At 57.0% G+C, this 17,719-nt stretch overlaps 1 protein-coding gene across 1 annotated transcript in view; it reads left to right on the top strand.

Annotated features, from left to right (window-relative positions):
- Nucleotides 1–17,719, top strand: part of MYO7A (myosin VIIA) — an 83,227-nt gene that overhangs the window by 51,714 nt on the left and 13,794 nt on the right. The window contains exons 29-42 of the mRNA XM_072969159.1: nucleotides 2,488–2,614; nucleotides 3,738–3,857; nucleotides 4,356–4,529; nucleotides 5,396–5,623; nucleotides 6,774–6,944; nucleotides 9,182–9,299; nucleotides 10,045–10,171; nucleotides 11,291–11,460; nucleotides 12,420–12,610; nucleotides 13,311–13,435; nucleotides 14,133–14,290; nucleotides 15,266–15,419; nucleotides 16,548–16,703; nucleotides 17,218–17,323. Coding sequence (XP_072825260.1) covers nucleotides 2,488–2,614; nucleotides 3,738–3,857; nucleotides 4,356–4,529; nucleotides 5,396–5,623; nucleotides 6,774–6,944; nucleotides 9,182–9,299; nucleotides 10,045–10,171; nucleotides 11,291–11,460; nucleotides 12,420–12,610; nucleotides 13,311–13,435; nucleotides 14,133–14,290; nucleotides 15,266–15,419; nucleotides 16,548–16,703; nucleotides 17,218–17,323 — 2,125 coding nt within the window. The remainder of the gene's footprint in view (nucleotides 1–2,487; nucleotides 2,615–3,737; nucleotides 3,858–4,355; nucleotides 4,530–5,395; nucleotides 5,624–6,773; nucleotides 6,945–9,181; nucleotides 9,300–10,044; nucleotides 10,172–11,290; nucleotides 11,461–12,419; nucleotides 12,611–13,310; nucleotides 13,436–14,132; nucleotides 14,291–15,265; nucleotides 15,420–16,547; nucleotides 16,704–17,217; nucleotides 17,324–17,719) is intronic.

The following is a 17,719-nucleotide window of genomic DNA, read 5'->3' as shown; positions in this document are numbered from 1 at the left end:
GGAGTGGGCAGCTGAGGGAGACATCTCGCTCTTCCTGGAGTGCAGCCCTGAAAGGCTTTTGGCTGCGTGGTGGCTCGGTCACCTTAGCAACAGATGAAGCCAAGCAGGCCTAGGTTAGCTCTGGGCTAGCTGGTTGTGTGACCTTGGGAGAGTGATTTCACCCCTGTGGGCTTCAGTTTCTTCATCTGTAAAGATGGAATAATAATAATATCTGCCTTATAAGCTCCTGGGCTGATAAAACTATGGAAAGTGTGTGACACAGGACCTGCACAGCAGGCACTCAGTGAACAGTAGCTGTCATTGTTGGTGGCGCGATATCATGTACACATGAACACCATGCAGAAAGAAGCAAAGCAGTTCTGTTTATTGATTCTTGTGAAAGGGTTTATATAGGACATGCACGATGCCTCACATACCATCTAAGTTATAACAATGTTAATAATCTTAAGCTATTTAGGTTCCCAGGCTCCTGCAGTAAGCATAGGATGTTACATGATCAAAGACAGATTGTTTTAAAGTTCGTCACGAAACTTCATTAAGTAGGCCATCTCTTATCCAGCCGGCTGTGCCTGTCTTAGGTTGTCCTCCTCTGAGGATCTTACCCGTTATTGGCTATCCAGCCATTCATACTGGATACATTAAATAGGCCATTTCTTATCCAGCCTGGATACGTGACATTCCTCATAGCTTGTTTATCAGTTCAGCCCATGGCTTATTCGCTAGAGCCTTCAGACGGGGGCCTACAGTCATCATGATCTGACATGCATTTTCTGCTGTACTCCAGCCCTGCCAGCACCTTCTGTGCACCCAGCCCAGGCCCGTGGTCAGCATGCGTGGGATCCTGCAAGTGCCTCCTTCCACTCCCAGGCCCAGGAGAGGCCTTTGCTCAGATCCCTCAGATCCCTGGGTTGATGACCCATGACTTTACAGGAGCAATTAAGGAATCAACTCAGCTGTGCCAGGGGAGGGAAAACAGGACTCCTCTGAGGACTCCACCTGCACAGGATGGCTGGTCAGGAGAGCCGAGCCCATGAACCTGTGTCAGATGGCTGGGAGGACTGCAGGATGGGGCGGGTGAGGGGTCAAGGGCCATTTACCAATGAGAGGCTTGCCCAGAGGCCACTGGCCTCCCCTTCATTGCTCCTTGAGGCCAGTTTCTACCTCCCAGAGATGGTCTTAGTGCCAGGGGCCACCCGCCTCCAGGAAGAAAATGTAGCTAGCTGCCCAAGATATGTTTAAGGGGCATGAATTTGCCTTGAAATGGTCACTTCTAGAGAACACAGTGCCAGGAGCCCTAGACCAAGTCAGAAGGCTGCAGTGCCAACTCCCTGCGGGACCACAGCTAGTCCCTCCCTTCCCTTGGCCTCAATCTCTCTGTCTATAAAGTGGACGGGGTCAGGGGCTTCCAGCTACAAGTAATAACGTTTTCACAGGTCTGTGACAAGGTGGGAAGAGAAGGACGTTTCTAAAGCTAAATTTGACTTATTTAAAGGGCTGTTCTTTGCTCTGAGATTTCACCCTTCATACTTTCTGGATATTAAAATTACCTTTGTCTTCTTAAATGATTGTGATATAGATAGTGGGCAGGTGCCGTGTATGTGGTGCTTTGAATGTCCTTATTTGTTTTGATAATAAGTTATTTATTTATTTATTTGTTTGTTTGTTTGTTTGTTTTGAAGTTGTACTGTCCCTGAACTCTCAAAATCAGGGCGCCCCACTGATTTAGTCCCTCCTTCCTGCCCAGGCCTGCCCTTCAGAGAGGAAAGAGCAGCAGTGAGTGCCCCCTGGTGGTCACTGCATGGTGGTGGGTCCTGCCCTTGGCCCTGAACAGGCAGGCTGCTTCTGCTGAGGGTTTACTGTGCTGGGCACTGTGCTAGGTCCTTTATTAAGCCTTGGCTCATTTTTCCTAGGATCCTGTTAGGAAGATATTATGATTTCCCTTTAATATGAAAACCAAGCAAAACCAAAAATTACCTTCATTGCTTTAAACTGGCTACAGAAGTAATACACAGCCACTTAAATATTCAAACATTCTAGAAATATATCAAAAGTCAAAGTCCCTACTCATTCCATTCCCCAGAGAAATTCCCCAGCTTTTTTTTCTATTGTTCCTGCTTCCATGAGAAGTGAACTCACCTGCTCAGGCCACGCAGCTTGGTGAGGGATGAGGCAGGGGTGGAGCCTTTGCTTCTTATCAAAGTGGTCAGCGCACCCAGGAGCAGGGTATGCACCACCCTCTGCATCCTGGGGCCCCGGCTGTGGGCTCTGGATTGGAGTCAGGAGCGTGCTTCACACCTGATGAGCCTGTCTCCAATACCAGACCCCCTCCAATGGCCCCAGAGCGCTGGGCTCACCTCCCCCACCTGGCCCCGCTACACCTCCACCCTGTGGTCTCTGGCAGGTAGGAGAGCCTGCTTCCCACAGGCTGCTGGGAGGGGTGGGGCTTCCCCCTGACGCAGTCTCCTCCCTTGCGTCCCGCCTGCCTAGGGATGAGATCTACTGTCAGATCAGCAAGCAGCTCACTCACAACCCCTCCAAGAGCAGCTATGCCCGGGGCTGGATCCTTGTGTCTCTCTGCGTGGGCTGCTTTGCCCCCTCTGAGAAGTTTGTCAAGGTAGGGGTGGTGTTTGGCCTCCAGGGGTGGGAAGGAGGGCTGATCCTGGTCCCCAGCGTTGAGGGGCAGAGCATGGGGAAGAAGCTCAGGGGCTTGGCAGTAAGGCCCGGCCGTCTCCTCCCAGGCCTCCCCGCCGCCGGCTGCCCACCGCCTACCGCTGCAGGGCCCATCTTCCTGGCCCCTTCATCCCTGGCTCCCAGAGCCCCATTTTATTTATGAGGACACTGAGTTTGACAACAGCACCCCCGGACCCTCCACATGCTTGTCTGGAGCACTTTAGTTTGTCTCAGAGCATTTTCTTAACTGCTCCTTAGTGCCCGGCTCTGGGTGCTGGGGACACACAGGCAAGGCAGGTGATGGCAGGACCAACCCAGCTGGTCAGCCCTGTGAAGAGGGGTCAGGTGGTCCCTGGAGGGAGAGGAGCAGTTATGCTGGGCAAAGTGGGGTATGGCATTGTGGGCTGATGCAGAGGGCATGGCTGAGGCCAGACAGGTGGCCTGTGCCAACCTGAGGCACGTGGACTTGATTTGGAGGGCAGTGGGAGCCCTGGGAAGCAGAGGGGTGTGGATGGACCTGCCTTGAAGAGCAGGTTCTCAGTGTGGGTGGGGGGACCGGAGACCCAACGAGGCTGCTCTGACGGACCAGGTGTTACCAATCCTTAGACTCTTTAATCAATAGAAATTGATAGAGGCCAGATGAGAAATTGAGGCAAGGCTTTACTGGGACTCTTGCTGCAGCACCAGGGAGCCAGAACAAGAAACAGGTGCTCTGAGTTGGGGCCGGTTCTTCCTTAAATGGGGGGAGGGTAGAGGTGCGGCTTAGGTGGTCTGCCCTCCCTTGGTGGTGCCGCGTGCAGGGGTCATGCGCAGTGCCCTGCTTTTGCTCTCCATACCTCAAATGTAGTTTTTTGTGGCCTTTTCGTATCCTGTTATTCATAATTACCCCAGCCGCACCTGCGTGCAATTATTTTTAGTCCCTCATAGTTTTTGTAGTCCTTTGCTCAAGGAGTCATTTGTCCAGGTGCGAGCACTCAGGTAAAGGGTCTCAAGTCCCAGACTATCTTACAGGCAGGCAGACTGAGGGGGGCCGGAGTGGGTCTCCTCAGCTGGTCCTCCGTCCGTAGTACCTGCGGAACTTCATCCACGGTGGACCACCTGGCTACGCCCCGTACTGTGAGGAGCGGCTCAGAAGGACCTTCGTCAATGGGACTCGGACACAGCCGCCCAGCTGGCTGGAGCTGCAGGTGTGGCCCCCACCCCAGCATGCATGTGTGTGGCCAGTGCCCCAGAAAATTTCCCTGCTTTGGAATTCTGTGGTTCTTCAAGCAGCTGCCCTCAAGTTCTGGAATCTCAGGCCTGCTGGAACAGGAAAGCCCCCCGTGATGATTGACTCCCATCTACTAGCTTCATAGTCAAAGCAACTTGGGCAGGGGGTTTCCTCTGCTCAGTGGCTTCATCTGCAACATGGCAATAGGGATACTCATTTCACAGGGTCTTGTGATGGGTATGTGATGTGAGGGCAGAAGCCCTGGCATGTGGCAGAGCCCGACCACCCAGCTCTGGCGCCCCAGCTCAGGGGGGAACACAGCAGGGCTCCCTGGGCACCTGTGACCAGGGACAGGCAATGCCCCGTAGGATGCTGGGGTTCGAGGGCTTCGACCCCACAGGGAGCTGGGAGCCTAGAGGGAGTGAGCTGTTCTGAAGTGAAGGGATTTCCACAGACCCTCCTGGGTCACTTTCAGGCCACCAAGTCCAAGAAGCCCATCATGTTGCCTGTGACGTTCATGGACGGGACCACCAAGACCCTGCTGACAGACTCGGCGACCACAGCCAAGGAGCTCTGCAGCGCGCTGGCGGACAAGATCTCGCTCAAGGACCGCTTCGGGTTCTCCCTCTACATCGCCCTGTTTGATAAGGTGAGGTGGGCCCCGGGCGCCTCCTCCCCAACACCACCTGGGCCGCTCCCGAGCTCCCACCCCAGTGCTGCCACCTCCTGGTCCAGGTTGCTAACCTTCCAGGGCCTTTTTCCTCCTCTGTAAAGGAGCAGTGATCCTGGCTCTGCCCTGACTTGTTAGGACCACGGAGAGGTCTAAGCACCTAAAGAGGGGCCCACAGGTACCATGGAGATTGAAACCCAGAGCTCACCTCAGTCATATGTGCCCAGGTGCATTCAGTCTTCCGCTGGTGACAGCAAGAACAGAGACTGGAGGGACACACAGCCACTGGCTCTCACTGGTTCTGTTTTTCCACTTGCAAATGGGATTGTAACTCCTTATCAAGGTGCTGTGGTAGCTTTTCACTTGTTACTGGTCACCCGGAGTGTGTGCCTCCTGGGGCACACTGGGCTTGGAGCCTTCTCTGCCGAGCCGGGCCTGGGGGTGGGTGACTTTGCCTCCACACCCAGCATCATCACATCCGGCAGAGGTGCCCCCTACCCCTCACCCCAGCAGGTCCAGGGATAGAACCATGTTATCAATGCCATTTGCCCGGATTTTTCTCACCAACAGATACCGCCTGTTTTCAGTGACCATTTGTCCATCAGAGTTTCACAAAAGACTGACGCTAGGTAGTGGGAACTCCCATGTGGCTGTGCCTCCTCAGAGCCCGGGTGGGACCCAGGGGTCCCGTGCTGGGCTGCCTCCTGGGGGGCCTGGCCCGCCCCTCCCCTCTCTCAGCCTCGGTTTTCCATTGGCACGAGAACAGCTGGCACAGTCGATGGCTCCTTGTGGTTCTCCCTGCCTGCTCGCCCTTCTGCTGGGTGACCTCCAGCCCTGTCCCGCAGGTGTCCTCCCTGGGCAGCGGCAGTGACCACGTCATGGACGCCGTCTCCCAGTGTGAGCAGTATGCCAAGGAGCAGGGCGCCCAGGAGCGCAACGCCCCGTGGAGGCTCTTCTTCCGCAAGGAGGTCTTTACGCCCTGGCACAACCCCTCTGAGGACAACGTGGCCACCAACCTCATCTACCAGCAGGTGGTGCGCGGGGTCAAGTTCGGGGAGTACAGGTGTGAGAAGGTGAGTGAGAGCTACCTTGTTTTCCCAGTTGGGCTGAGCGTTCCTGTCCGTGACTCACGCTCTGCGAACGCGGGGGTGAGCCAGACCGAGGCTGGGCCTTAGCTAGGCTTCTCCTGGATTTCACACCGCCTCCAGGAGCAAGGGCTCTGGAGAATAGCCTGCGTTCTGCCCGTGGGAGGCGTTCCCACACTGCTGCAGTGATGGTGCCCGGCACAGGGGGTGTGCTTCAGAACTTGCTGTATTGTTCTGAGTTAGTCTAGAAAATTCTGCTCTAAAGGAGTAAGAGAGCCACTTATTTAGACCAGAGTTTGCAAATGTGTATCCTTTTATCTCCAGAGGACAGGATTGATGTGGTTGATTGAAGTGATGCTGGTTTTTGTGATACTTATGGCTCTGTTGGTGATTATGGTGGAAATGATGGAAATGAAGGGGAGGTTTGGTGGCAGTGGTGGAGGTGGTGATGGTAATAATGTGGTCTTGGTGTTGGTGAGCTGATCGTCAGGCAGGATGCATTAGTACGGCCATATCAGTTGCTTAAGTTCTGAAATACTTTGAACTAGTTGGAAAACATCTACTGTCTTCAAGGTGCCCAAGGGTCTTTCTCTGTTGTCGCTGCTGCCAGAGCCCTGGGGAGCCCCAGGCAGGCATCACTGGGGCTGCCATGCACCAGCCTCGGGCAGAAAAGGGGCGGATGCTCAGTGCCCACTGGCTTTCTGAAGCCTCTGCAGTACAGCTTACTGGTTGTTCAGTACTTTGACTGCGCCCGGATGACGTAGTTGATGGTGATGGAGGCCATAACAGTGATGCATTCCCCTCCTCTGATAGTCTCCAGCGGTACCCAGGCCCCCTGTTCTCTAGGGCAGGTCCTTCTCACTGGGCTGAGGATGTAGTGGCTGCAGCATGACCGATGGGCGGGCTGGACTCTCTGGGTCAGCTCGTGTGCCCTGGGCAGAGTCCAGCTCTGCTGGTGCTGAGGGGACCCAGGAGAAGGCAACGGTGTGGCCCTGCCCTTGGGGAGCTCCTGGTGGACCGGCAAAGCACAAGGTCCCAAAGGCTGGACTCTGCGAGCTACAGGAGGCAGGGCCTAGGGGCTTAGGTGGTGCAGAAGAGCTTCCCAGAGGGCGTGTGAGCAGGATCTCCCCCCGCCTAGGAGGATGACCTTGCCGAGCTGGCCTCCCAGCAGTACTTTGTGGACTACGGCTCCGAGATGATCCTCGAGCGCCTCCTGAACCTTGTGCCCACCTACGTCCCCGACCGTGAGATCACGCCCCTGAGGACGCTGGAGAAGTGGGCCCAGCTGGCCATCGCTGCCCACAAGAAGGTGGGAGTGCTGGGGGATCTAGAAGGAGGGGCTTTCTGGTGGCCTGGCTGAGGGGCAGGGACCCGAGAAATCAAAGGGGTCACAGCTCTCACCTGACATCTGTCTGTCCACGGGGCTGGGGGGACAGGACGGCACCCCTGACCTCTGCCTCCCAGCAGCCTTTCTCCACCATGGATATCGGTTCACTTGGGTTTTCTGCGCTCTACTCTGGGCTGGGCGCCAGGGACACAGAGATGGATCCGATCCGCTCTGTGGCCTCGTGAGGGAAACCAGGGGTCCGTGGGTCCTGAGGGTCCCAATTCCCAGCCTCCCACCTGCGCTTGCTAGAGCTGCAGCTCAGGAGTTGGTGCATGCTGGGGCAGCGTCTAGGAAGTGCTCCCTCCTTCTCCCTGAAAACTCTGGCCCAACTTCCTGCCTGAGGAATTTGAGGTGCAGGCTCCCTCTGCCCCTTGCTTAGGGCCCCAGGCCTATGACCAATCATGAGCAGAGCAGGGTGGCTTGGTTGGGAGGGACCCTGGCTGCTGGAGGGGGCCCCACGACTTCCCCATCTCAGGCCCTAGTTGTGTGAGAGCGGGACCAATTTGCACATAAGTTGCCAAGGGCTCCAAGGTCAGCGGCCTCTTCCCTAACCTAGGAGCCCCATGTGTCTCCCCGACTCCGCCCCCCAACACTTTGCCTTCCTGGGTTAGCTGCCCACAAGGCTCCACCTGACACTGAGGGCTCCCTGCATCCCTCTGCATCTAGGCCTGGCTCACCCCCAGGCCCTCCCTGCCCTCCAGAAGAGACGCGTGCTCTCCCTCCCCTGCTCTGTCTCTCCGTCCTTGGCAACCTCCTGTCCCTCATCCGTCACCCCTCACACCCAGTCAGCTGTTGAAGCCCATCCATTCTGCTGGCCAACAGCTCCAGCCTCTGTCCCCACCTCCGCTCCTCTGCCTTGCCCGGGCCTCCTGCATGTTCACTGCCATAATGCACGTGGCCTGTGGTGGTTCTGGGTTGGGTGCCACTGCTCATGAATTCCTTTTGTTTTGGGCACTTGCCACGTGTGGGCACTGCACCAGGCCTTTGAGACCCAGCTGTGAGCAGAGCAGATGTGGCCTCGGCCCTCAGCCAGCTCAAGGGGTCTCTGCCCTGCGCTGGCAGTGCCCTGGCCTGTGCGCATCCCAGAGCCCTGTGCCAGGCCTCTTGTAGAGTGGACAGGTGTGAATTAGCATGGTCTTTAGAGCCATCAGGGTAAAAATACTTTATTTTGAGATAATTTCAAGCTTACAGAAAAATTGTAAGTTAAAAAACTAGACCTGCTGTGTCCAGTATACACGTCACCCTGACTTGCCAGTTGTAACACTGCCCCACATTTGCTTTATGATGATCTCTGTCTGCACACACACACATTTTTTCTGAGCCACTTGAGATTAGGTTGGAGGCACTGAGCCCCTTGTGCCTGAACACCCACTGCTCCTGGGTGGCACTGCCTCGAGGCCCTTGCTTAGTGCCTGGAAACGCTACCGTGGATACGCTGACTCATGCGTGACATTCTCTATGTTTGTGTTCGTAGATGATAAAAACCCTGAGTTCATTCTGATCCCTTCAGTCCTCCTCCAACACCACCCAGTTCTTACTGAAGCTCGTCAGGGTGTTTTTAGATAATAAGACGTCGATGCTTTAGTTTTTTGGCAGGAGTGTTGCATCACCCCCGCTGCTGCCCAGCCAGGCTCCGACCCTTCTCCATCCTGCCATCATCCTACTTCCCAGGCCTGCCTGTTGGTGTCCACTAAAAGCCCATCTCACAGTGATGGGCGGCCTCGCTCACTTTCCACGTCACTTGGCTCCTACACGTCCGTTTCCAACTCCCTCTTCTCGGTCAGCTCTGGCTCGCATCCCCCACCCTCCTTCCCCCTTAGCCACTCATGTTCCTGTTCCCCAAACACACCCCCAACCCCAAATCTCTGCCTTTGCACCTTGCACATGTGCTGGCTGGGACTGTGGGCTTTCTTGTCACTCTGCTAAATCAGGAGCTCCCTGAGAGAGGATCCACGTTTCTCTAGTAAGTGCTCACTGATGTCAATGGAATTGGAGGAAGATGGAGTGATGGGAGTGGCTATGGGCTGGAGGGAGGCCATAGTGCACAGGGGAACGTGGCAGCCTGGGGCCCACATCTGGCTTCAGGACAGGGACATTTTATTTCCAGACAGAGCTTGTGCCATGTCTTCTGTCCCCTGTCCTCATCTGTCCACCTCCAGGGGATTTATGCCCAGAGGAGAACTGATGCCCAGAAGGTCAAAGAGGATGTGGTCAATTATGCTCGCTTCAAGTGGCCCTTGCTCTTCTCCAGGTTCTACGAAGCCTACAAGTTCTCGGGTACCGTCAGCCCTTCTGCTGCCTCCAGCCCCTCCCTTTATGGCTCTGGCCGTCGGTGGAGGGAGGGGAATGGTCGGAACCAGACTCCAGCCTCCTGCCTTTGGGGTTGCGTGGTCTCTCTGGGTCAGTGTGCTCAGTGGGCTGTGCCTCCCTGCAGTCCAGTAGGGCTCTGTGGCACATAATAGGTGCCCAGCCACACACTGGGTTGAACAATTGAGTATTGTGATCATTAAAGCACCTACTGTATACAGAAGAGGGCAGCCCAGAGCACAGGCTGGGCTGACTCTGAAGCTGACAGTGGATGCCGCCGACACAAACCTGCACAGGCCATTGACTTAGCCACCCTCAGCCCGTCAGTACCAGGCGTCTGCTCTGTGCCAGGCCCTGTGCCGGTGCTGGGCTTCATAGGACCACCAAATATCAGGCCAGAGGGAACCTTGGGGCTCGGTAGGTCCAATCGCTCCCCATAGCCCACCTCACCGCAGGCCAAGGACTTGTCCCAAGCTGCACAGATACCAGTGGCCAGGATGGGGCTCAAACCCAGCTCTGTAATCCAGCACTCTCTTCCCACCACACCTCAGGTTTGGCTTGTAGGGAGGTTGTGTTCTCTGAGCCTCAGTTTCCCCATCTGCAAGATGGACATCAGTATACCTCACTCTGGCTGCCTCCCTGGTGGCTATGAGGATCGGAAAGGGCAGGGCCCGGGAGTGAGGAGGCGCCCTCTCAGTGCCTGCCTCTGCCCCAGGCCCCAGCCTCCCCAGGAACGACGTCATTGTGGCCGTCAACTGGACAGGCGTCTATTTCGTGGATGAGCAGGAGCAGGTGCTTCTGGAGCTGTCCTTCCCCGAGATCATGGCCGTGTCCAGCAGTCGGTTAGTCCAACACCCCCTCCCCCACCCGCTCGAGTGCAGGGCAGGGACTTGTCTGAAGCCGCGCAAAGACCAGTGGTAGGGATGGGTCTCAAACCCAGGGTCCTGATTCAGCACTTTGTGAAGTGAGGAGGTACAGGTGGAGACACAGACAGACAGGAGGAAGGAGGGGACTCCTGGGGCTTTCCTGCAGTCATGGGGCCTTTGAGGGAAGCCTCTGCCTCACAGAGGATATCACCAAGGTGCAGAGACACATAGTGACCTCTCCTGGTCGCATGTGGCTGAGCAGGTGGTGCTGCACAGTGCAGAGCCCTCGGGCACCTTCCTCCCAGTAGGGTGGATGGGGTCCTTGCAGCGCATTTGTGGTTGCTCTGAGATGGGTGTGGGAGATTAGGAGGACAGTTGGCGGCAGTTGAGCGTGTACAGAAAGAGCTGGCCTCACCTCCATGTCCTCATCCCTAAAATGAAGGTCTTTCCTTCAGTAACAGTGGTGAGGAATAAATACAATAATTTGTAAACTAAAAAGTGCGATTAATCCACATGGGAACAATGGTGGGGGTGGGTTCCTGGAATTGACTGGGGTTCCCAGCAGTGCCTCCTCGCCGATCTGGGGCTGGTAGGAGTGTCTCTGGGCTGTGTCCCAGGTGGGCCAGGGTTGGGTCATGTCTGGCTCTGACCAGACACGGGATGCAGTAGTGACCAGATGGTCCTTGTCCTCCCGTGGCTTCAGTCGAGAGGGGAGATGGACATTGAATAAGCCATTTTAAAGTAAGGACCAGCGTGCTGAGGGCTGTGGGAGGGCAGGGAGGGCTTCCTGGAGGAAGTGGTACCTAGGCTGAGGCCTAAAGGGAATCAGACAGAAAAGGGGAAGTGAGCTCCCCCTGCAGGCCTCCCCCTGGACCACATGTAACTGGCCCAGCCATGTCTGACTCAGGCTGAGCACATCTGACTGGGCCATCTCTCTCTGGCTGGGCCACATCTGACTGGGCTGGCCTTGGTCTCCTTCAGGGAGTGCCGTGTCTTGCTCTCGCTGGGCTGCTCTGACCTGGGCTGTGCTGCGCCTCACTCGGGCTGGGCAGGGCTGACCCCGGCTGGGCCCTGTTCTCCGTGTTGGTCCTGCAGGGGAGCGAAACTGACAGCCCCCAGCTTCACGTTGGCCACCATCAAGGGGGATGAGTACACTTTCACCTCTAGCAACGCTGAGGACATCCGTGACCTAGTGGTCACCTTCCTGGAGGGGCTCCGGAAGAGGTCTAAGTATGTGGTGGCCCTGCAGGACAATCCCAACCCTGGTGAGTGGCTCCTGGCACAAGCTGCCAGTCACCGGGAGTCAGGGTGTTGGGCAAATCACACGGCTTGGCCTGGCATTTAAGGTTGCTAGTGCCTGTTACCCATTCTTCCTTGGATGCCCTCAGTTCCAACTGGACCAAATAGCCAAACTCTGTGCCTTCAATCTGTGCCCTGTGGGGAAACTTCCTCTCCCTTCTCCCTCCACCTGGTACTTAAATAGGTATCATTAGCCACCATCTCCAGAGAAGATCAGGGATTCCAGATCAGTGTTCCCCAGATAGCCACCAACTTCAAATGATGACAGCAATACAACTATGGTCTGAGCATCCCCTGGGCCTCCGAGGCCCTGGGTAGAGGATGAAAAAGAGATGAAATGACCGCCGGCCCTGCCCTCAGTGGGGAGAGGGGGTGGGAACAGAGAGTGACAGTCCCTGTGACAGTGCAGTGACTCGGGAGCCCAGAGGCCGTGGGGGCCCGGGCAAGTGGCCCCCATGCAGTCTGGGGCTCAGGGAGGATGTCTGTGTGTCAGGCCAGTGCTGAGGGTGGAGAGGAGAACTGAGCAGAATCTGGAGGGATCAGGTGTGTCTGGGAACTGCAGGTGGTTGGGTGTGGCTGGAATGGGCGAGATGAGGTGGGAGTGGCAAGAAGTGAGGCAGAGGGAGTCAGGAAGACCCTTCGAAGGACAGGCCTTGTGAGCATGTCAAGGAGTGAGGGATTTCTCCTAGGGCAGTGGGGAGCCACAGAAGGCTTTTGAGCAGGGGAGTGGCCCCCTCCAATGACTCTGTGTGGAGGGTTGTGGCAAGGTGGAGGCAGAGTGAGTGCTGAGCAGATAGGAGGGACAGGGCCTCAATTCTTCAGAGGGGAGGAGAGGCTTACAGGTCATCAACCCAAATAAGGTGTTCCAACCCAGTCCCTCTCTCTGCATCCCCACCCCGTGGCCCCACTCACCTCTGCCTTCCAGCGGGTGAGGAGTCAGGCTTCCTCAGCTTTGCCAAGGGGGACCTCATCATCCTGGACCATGACACAGGCGAGCAAGTCATGAACTCGGGCTGGGCCAATGGCATCAATGAGAGGACCAAGCAGCATGGGGACTTCCCCACCGACTGCGTGTATGTCATGCCCACTGTCACCATGCCACCACGGGAGATTGTGGTAGGTGGCCTGGGATGGCAGATGGGTAGGAGGCTCCTCTGGTCCCTCTTTGTCTTCTTCCTATAATGATAAAATGGAGTGAGCGATTACAATACATTCATGCTTTGCAGCTTCTGTGAAGATGATCTGGGGGTCTTACAGGACCACAAACTTAAAGTTGGGGCAACTATCAAACCTGTGCCAGGCAGAAAGGGACCTAGAAACTGCATCAGATGAGGAACTGCCCAGGGATAGGAGATGGGAGGAGAGGCCTGGGGGAGAGGGTATCACCTTACACTGTCAGAAAAGGCAGCCGGGGCACAGCTGGGAAGGGAGGCCCTGGTCTCTCTGGAGCACCCCCAAGCCAGCACTAAGGACTCGGTGCCACCCAGCTTTCCAGGCAGCCCCTGAGCCAGGCTCTGTTCACCAGGCAGTTGTCACACTGCGTCCTCTGCCTTGTCCAGGCTTTGACTGCCTGCCCCCTCCCTGGTTCAGACACAGGGTACCGAGGGAACGGGCTTGAGCCCAGCATGAGGGAGGTGGGGGGAACTTCAGAGATTGCCCAGGAGGAAAGGGGCTCCCAGGTCAGAGCAGGGCACAGGGTCCACCCCCTGGAGGCAGTCTTCTCCAGGCCTTGTCAAGAAGGCTCTGGGCTTTACCATGTTGATCCCAGGGCCCCAGGTGGAGAGCCGACCTCAGCTGCCTGTCTCTCGGTCTCTAGGCCCTGGTCACCATGACCCCCGACCAGAGGCAGGATGTTATCCGGCTCCTACAGCTGCGAACGGCAGAGCCTGAGGCGCGCACCAAGCCCTACACACTGGAGGAGTTTTCCTATGACTACTTCAGGTGATGGGGGAGGGCAGAGGGGGCCCAGGACAGCGAGCTGCAGCTTCTGCTCCCCCCTGGTCTGTGTGTGCTTTGGGGTGCCCCCGTCTGTGAGCAGGGCCTGGGGCAGAGGGAGCCAGAGGGCAGTTTCAGTCCATCGAGATGACCCTTCTCGTGTTGTCATCTTTTCCTTCCTTTATTTAAGATACTGTGACTGTGCCCACCTCGGGTGGGGTCCTGGGCACTCATGACTCATACCAGTGTCTGCCTCTCTGCCTCCCAGTCCTGGTGGGGAGACAGGCACAAAACCAGGCAGCTGTTAGTCTGCGCGCCCAGCTTTTGCTGGAGATGCTGGCGGGGGTGAAGAGGGAGGCGAGGCTGCCTGCCTGGAGGAGGTGTTGCCTGAGCTGAGCTGTGCAGGAGGGGAGCCGGGTGGAGGAGTGTTACAGGCAGCACACGTCAGAGCGAGCAGAGAGAAGCAGGGCAAGCAGGCAGGAGAGGTGGGCAAGGCAGGCCGGGGCACAGCCAGCCTTGTTAGTGTCTCCATTTTCCAGCTGAGAAAGTAAGGCCCGGGGAGGGCTGGAGACTCATCCCAGGTCACATGGCGCAGCAGGGAAGAGCAGGGCCTGTTTCCTACCCTCAGCCCCCGGCACAGGGCAGGATGGGGCTGGGGTCTCCCAAACTGGCCATCAGTGCTGACTGTCCCCGTGCTGCGCAGGCCGCCGCCCAAGCACACACTGAGCCGCGTGATGGTGTCCAAGGCCCGCGGCAAGGACCGGCTCTGGAGCCACACGCGGGAGCCGCTCAAGCAGGCGCTGCTCAAGAAGATCCTGGGCAGTGAGGAGCTCTCACAGGAAGCCTGCATGGCCTTCATCGATATCCACACCCGTGGGGGTTGTGGGTGAAACAGAGGGTCAGGCAGGAGCCACCGAGGGCGACCTCAGGGCAGGGCAGGGCCTCTGGGCTTCCACCTAGACGCCCACTTCTGAGGCGCCCAGCTGGGTCCTGGGCAGATGTGGAGGGGTACTGATGGGGTGGCTCCATCCGTGTGCCCAGCACCTTCCAGTGTGTCGGGGGCTGCCTCACCCATTGTCTCCTCGCCCCTGTCATTTGGTTGACAGATTTATATTGTGCCATTTGCTGGCCCAGGCTTGGAGACACAGCAGTGACCAGACCCAGTCCCTGGCCTCATGGTGTTTTTAGTTGAAAAGGGCAGATCGGGGTCAGTGCTGTGGTGTGGCCTGATGGCACATTGAGCTGACCTGGCTTGGAGGAGCGCAGGGAGGGCTTCCTGGAGGTAGTGATATCTAGGCTGAAGACTGGGTAGGCTTTGGCCAAAGGGGAGATGGGTGGGGAATGTTCCTGACAGAGGGAGCAGCCTGTATAAAGGCCCTGAGGCAAAACAGAGCAGGACTCTTTCCAAGGGGAGAGAATAACTCAGCATAGCTGGAGTATAGTGTTCAAGCAGGGAATGAAGATGTGGGCTGACTGATAAAAGTTTCCCCAGGCCGAGTCAGAAGCTTGGTCCTGATGCCAGAGGGAGCCACTGGGCAGGGGGTGGCACGGTTAGATTTGTGATTTGATTTCATCCTGGTTGCTGTGAGGGCTCTGGATGTGGGGTTGGGGCCTGAAGCAGGATAGCCAGTGAGGAGGCAGCCAGAGGTGTTGCAGAAAGAGGGCGGGCAGTGGGCGTGTTGAGCCTGGTGGGCAGATCATGCCCATTTCCCAGGTGAGCAGCCTGAGGCCCAGGGCCACATGACTGGGGGAGGCATGCTGTTTGAAGAGTGTGGCCGCCTGCCTCCCGGGCCAGTGCTCCCCAATTGGCTACGGCCTTCCTTGACGGCTCCCCACCTATGCTCAAGTACATGGGTGACTACCCATCCAAGAGGGTGCGCTCGGTCAACGAGCTCACTGACCAGATCTTTGAAGGTGCCTTGAAGGCTGAGCCCCTCAAGGACGAGGTGTATGTGCAGATCCTGAAGCAGCTGACAGACAACCACATCAGGTGAGCTGGGATGGTGGGAGGGTGAGGGGGCAGGCCCCCCACCCAGCACCAACAGCTGAGGGCAATCTTAAAGGTCCTCCATCTGTTGTGATGGGGAGCTCATTTCCTGCCACAGCGGCAGCTGGCTCTGCCCAGGAGCAGTCTCTCCTCACCCAGAGCAGGGTGCTGTCCTCAGGCCCCCTCATGCCCTAAGGAGGGAGGGTCAAGAACCAAGAGGTGGTGGCTCCGCTGTTGGAGTCTGTCCTCCCAGTTGAATGCCCCCAGCTCCTCCTAATTTCCCGCCGCTCCCTGCCTGAGCCACCTCTGGACACCCCTCCCCAGCCCAGACTCTGCTGTCCGCCCACAGGTTCGTCTCATGAGCAATGGTCCTATCCCTGGGTCAGGCTGAGCTGGCTGTCAGTCGGAAGCTCTGGCTAAAAACTCTTATGGGCTGAGGTGTTGGACCCCAGAGGGTGTCACCTCCTCCCTGATGGCTACGGCAGGAGTGGGAAGTCAGACACATGCTCATCTCAGAGCCGGAGAGAAGCCCCACCCTCCCCCCTGACTCCCAGACCTCCAGCTCCCTCCCCAGCTTTGTCCCTCTCTACATCTCTTGCACAAATCCACATCGAACCATACCTCAGATCTTCTCACAGTGCCAAGCCTTTGTATATGCTGTGCCCACAGCAGGGAAAAGCTTTGCATATCAGAATTTCTTCATCCTTCAATGCCTAGATCAAATGCCACCTCCTTCTAGAAGCCCTTCAAGCTTCCCTTCCGCCAGGCCCACCCAAGGAGCTCACAGTAGTGCCTGAGGGAGCCCTGAGGCTGGTCTAATTCAGTGCTATTCAAATAATAGACAGTTCAAGAGCTTCTGCCAGACTATAAACCATACTCTGCTTCCTTCATAGGAAAGTTTTGCTAAGAAAAAAGTGTTAGCTGATTTTCATTCTGGCCTGAGCTCCTTACCTCCATGTGATTGGTATGTGTGTGGCCTGGCGTGGGTCGGCCGACCACACTTTGAGTAGCACTAATTGGATCTGGCTGTCAGGGAGGTGGGTCCGTGTTGGTCCTCAGACGGGTGGGGGTGAGGAGCTGAGGGGTATTGGCCCGAGGTGCCCCTGCTGGACACCACTCCTCTTCCTGCAGGTATAGTGAGGAGAGGGGCTGGGAGCTGCTCTGGCTGTGCACAGGGCTCTTCCCGCCCAGCAACATCCTCCTGCCCCACGTGCAGCGCTTCCTGCAGTCCCGTAAGCACTGCGCGCTGGCCATCGACTGTCTGCAGCGGCTCCAGAAAGCCCTGAGGTACAGCAGTCTGCGAGGGGCAGGGGGCGGGGCAGGCACTGGGATGGGCCTCTGGCCACACCAGGCTTGTGAGCTGAGTCCCTTGCGGATGATGAGGTCGTGACTGCACAGTAGTTGGGACCCATCTTGGTACCACATCTGCCAGGTAGATAAAGGCTGCCATGCCCATTACCGTCTGGACACAGTTTGAGAGTCTGGTTGCTCAGAAAGGTATCTTCTCATACCTTCAAGTCTGTTGGGGAGGCAGGCACCTGGGCAGCACTCCATATCCTGCAAAGCCCACTTGTATCCTTTGCTTCACTCGGTCCCCCCCACCCCAGCCCTATGAGGCGGGTTATCGCATTTTAAGATGTGGAACTGGAGGCTTTAGAGGTTAAGTGACTGTCACCTCATAGGAAGTGGCGAATGGGGATTAGGACTGGGGTTTGCCTGTCTCCACGCTTCCCTCTGCTCTCCACTCCTGGTTGCCCCAGGAATCTGCTGCCTCCTGATTCCCCCCACTCCTGGTTTTCAGAAATGGGTCCCGGAAGTACCCCCCACACCTGGTGGAGGTGGAGGCCATCCAGCACAAAACCACCCAGATTTTCCACAAGGTGTACTTTCCTGATGACACGGACGAGGTGAGGGCCTCTGGCTTCGCAGTCTGTGGGTGCCCCTGAAGGAACAGGCTTCCTTGGGGAAACGGGGGGCAGCCATGATGCCTCTTGCCCATCACCCCCACCTTTGCCCGTATCCTCCTGCCTCTCAGTGGAGTTAGGGCTTGGTCAAGAGGCCATAGACTTCTTGGGTCAGGAGCCCTTGGGTTCCCAGTCCAATCTCTTGCTTCCTTGAGACAGTCATCCCTCCCTCCCTCTCTGAGGAGCCTTGCCTTGGAAAAAAGTGCTTTCTCCCTCTCCCCTGAGCTCTTTGCTGATGCCACCTCTCTCATGCCAGCTCTGTTACTGGGCACAGACCCTGCAGCCCCAGACACCTCCCCTATCACCCTGAGCCCACTTTCCTGTAGACCCCTTCCTCCC

Source organism: Vicugna pacos, chromosome 10, assembly GCF_048564905.1.
Source record: "Vicugna pacos chromosome 10, VicPac4, whole genome shotgun sequence".
NCBI lineage: Eukaryota > Metazoa > Chordata > Mammalia > Artiodactyla > Camelidae > Vicugna > Vicugna pacos.
This window is presented reverse-complemented; position numbering and strand designations above follow the sequence as displayed.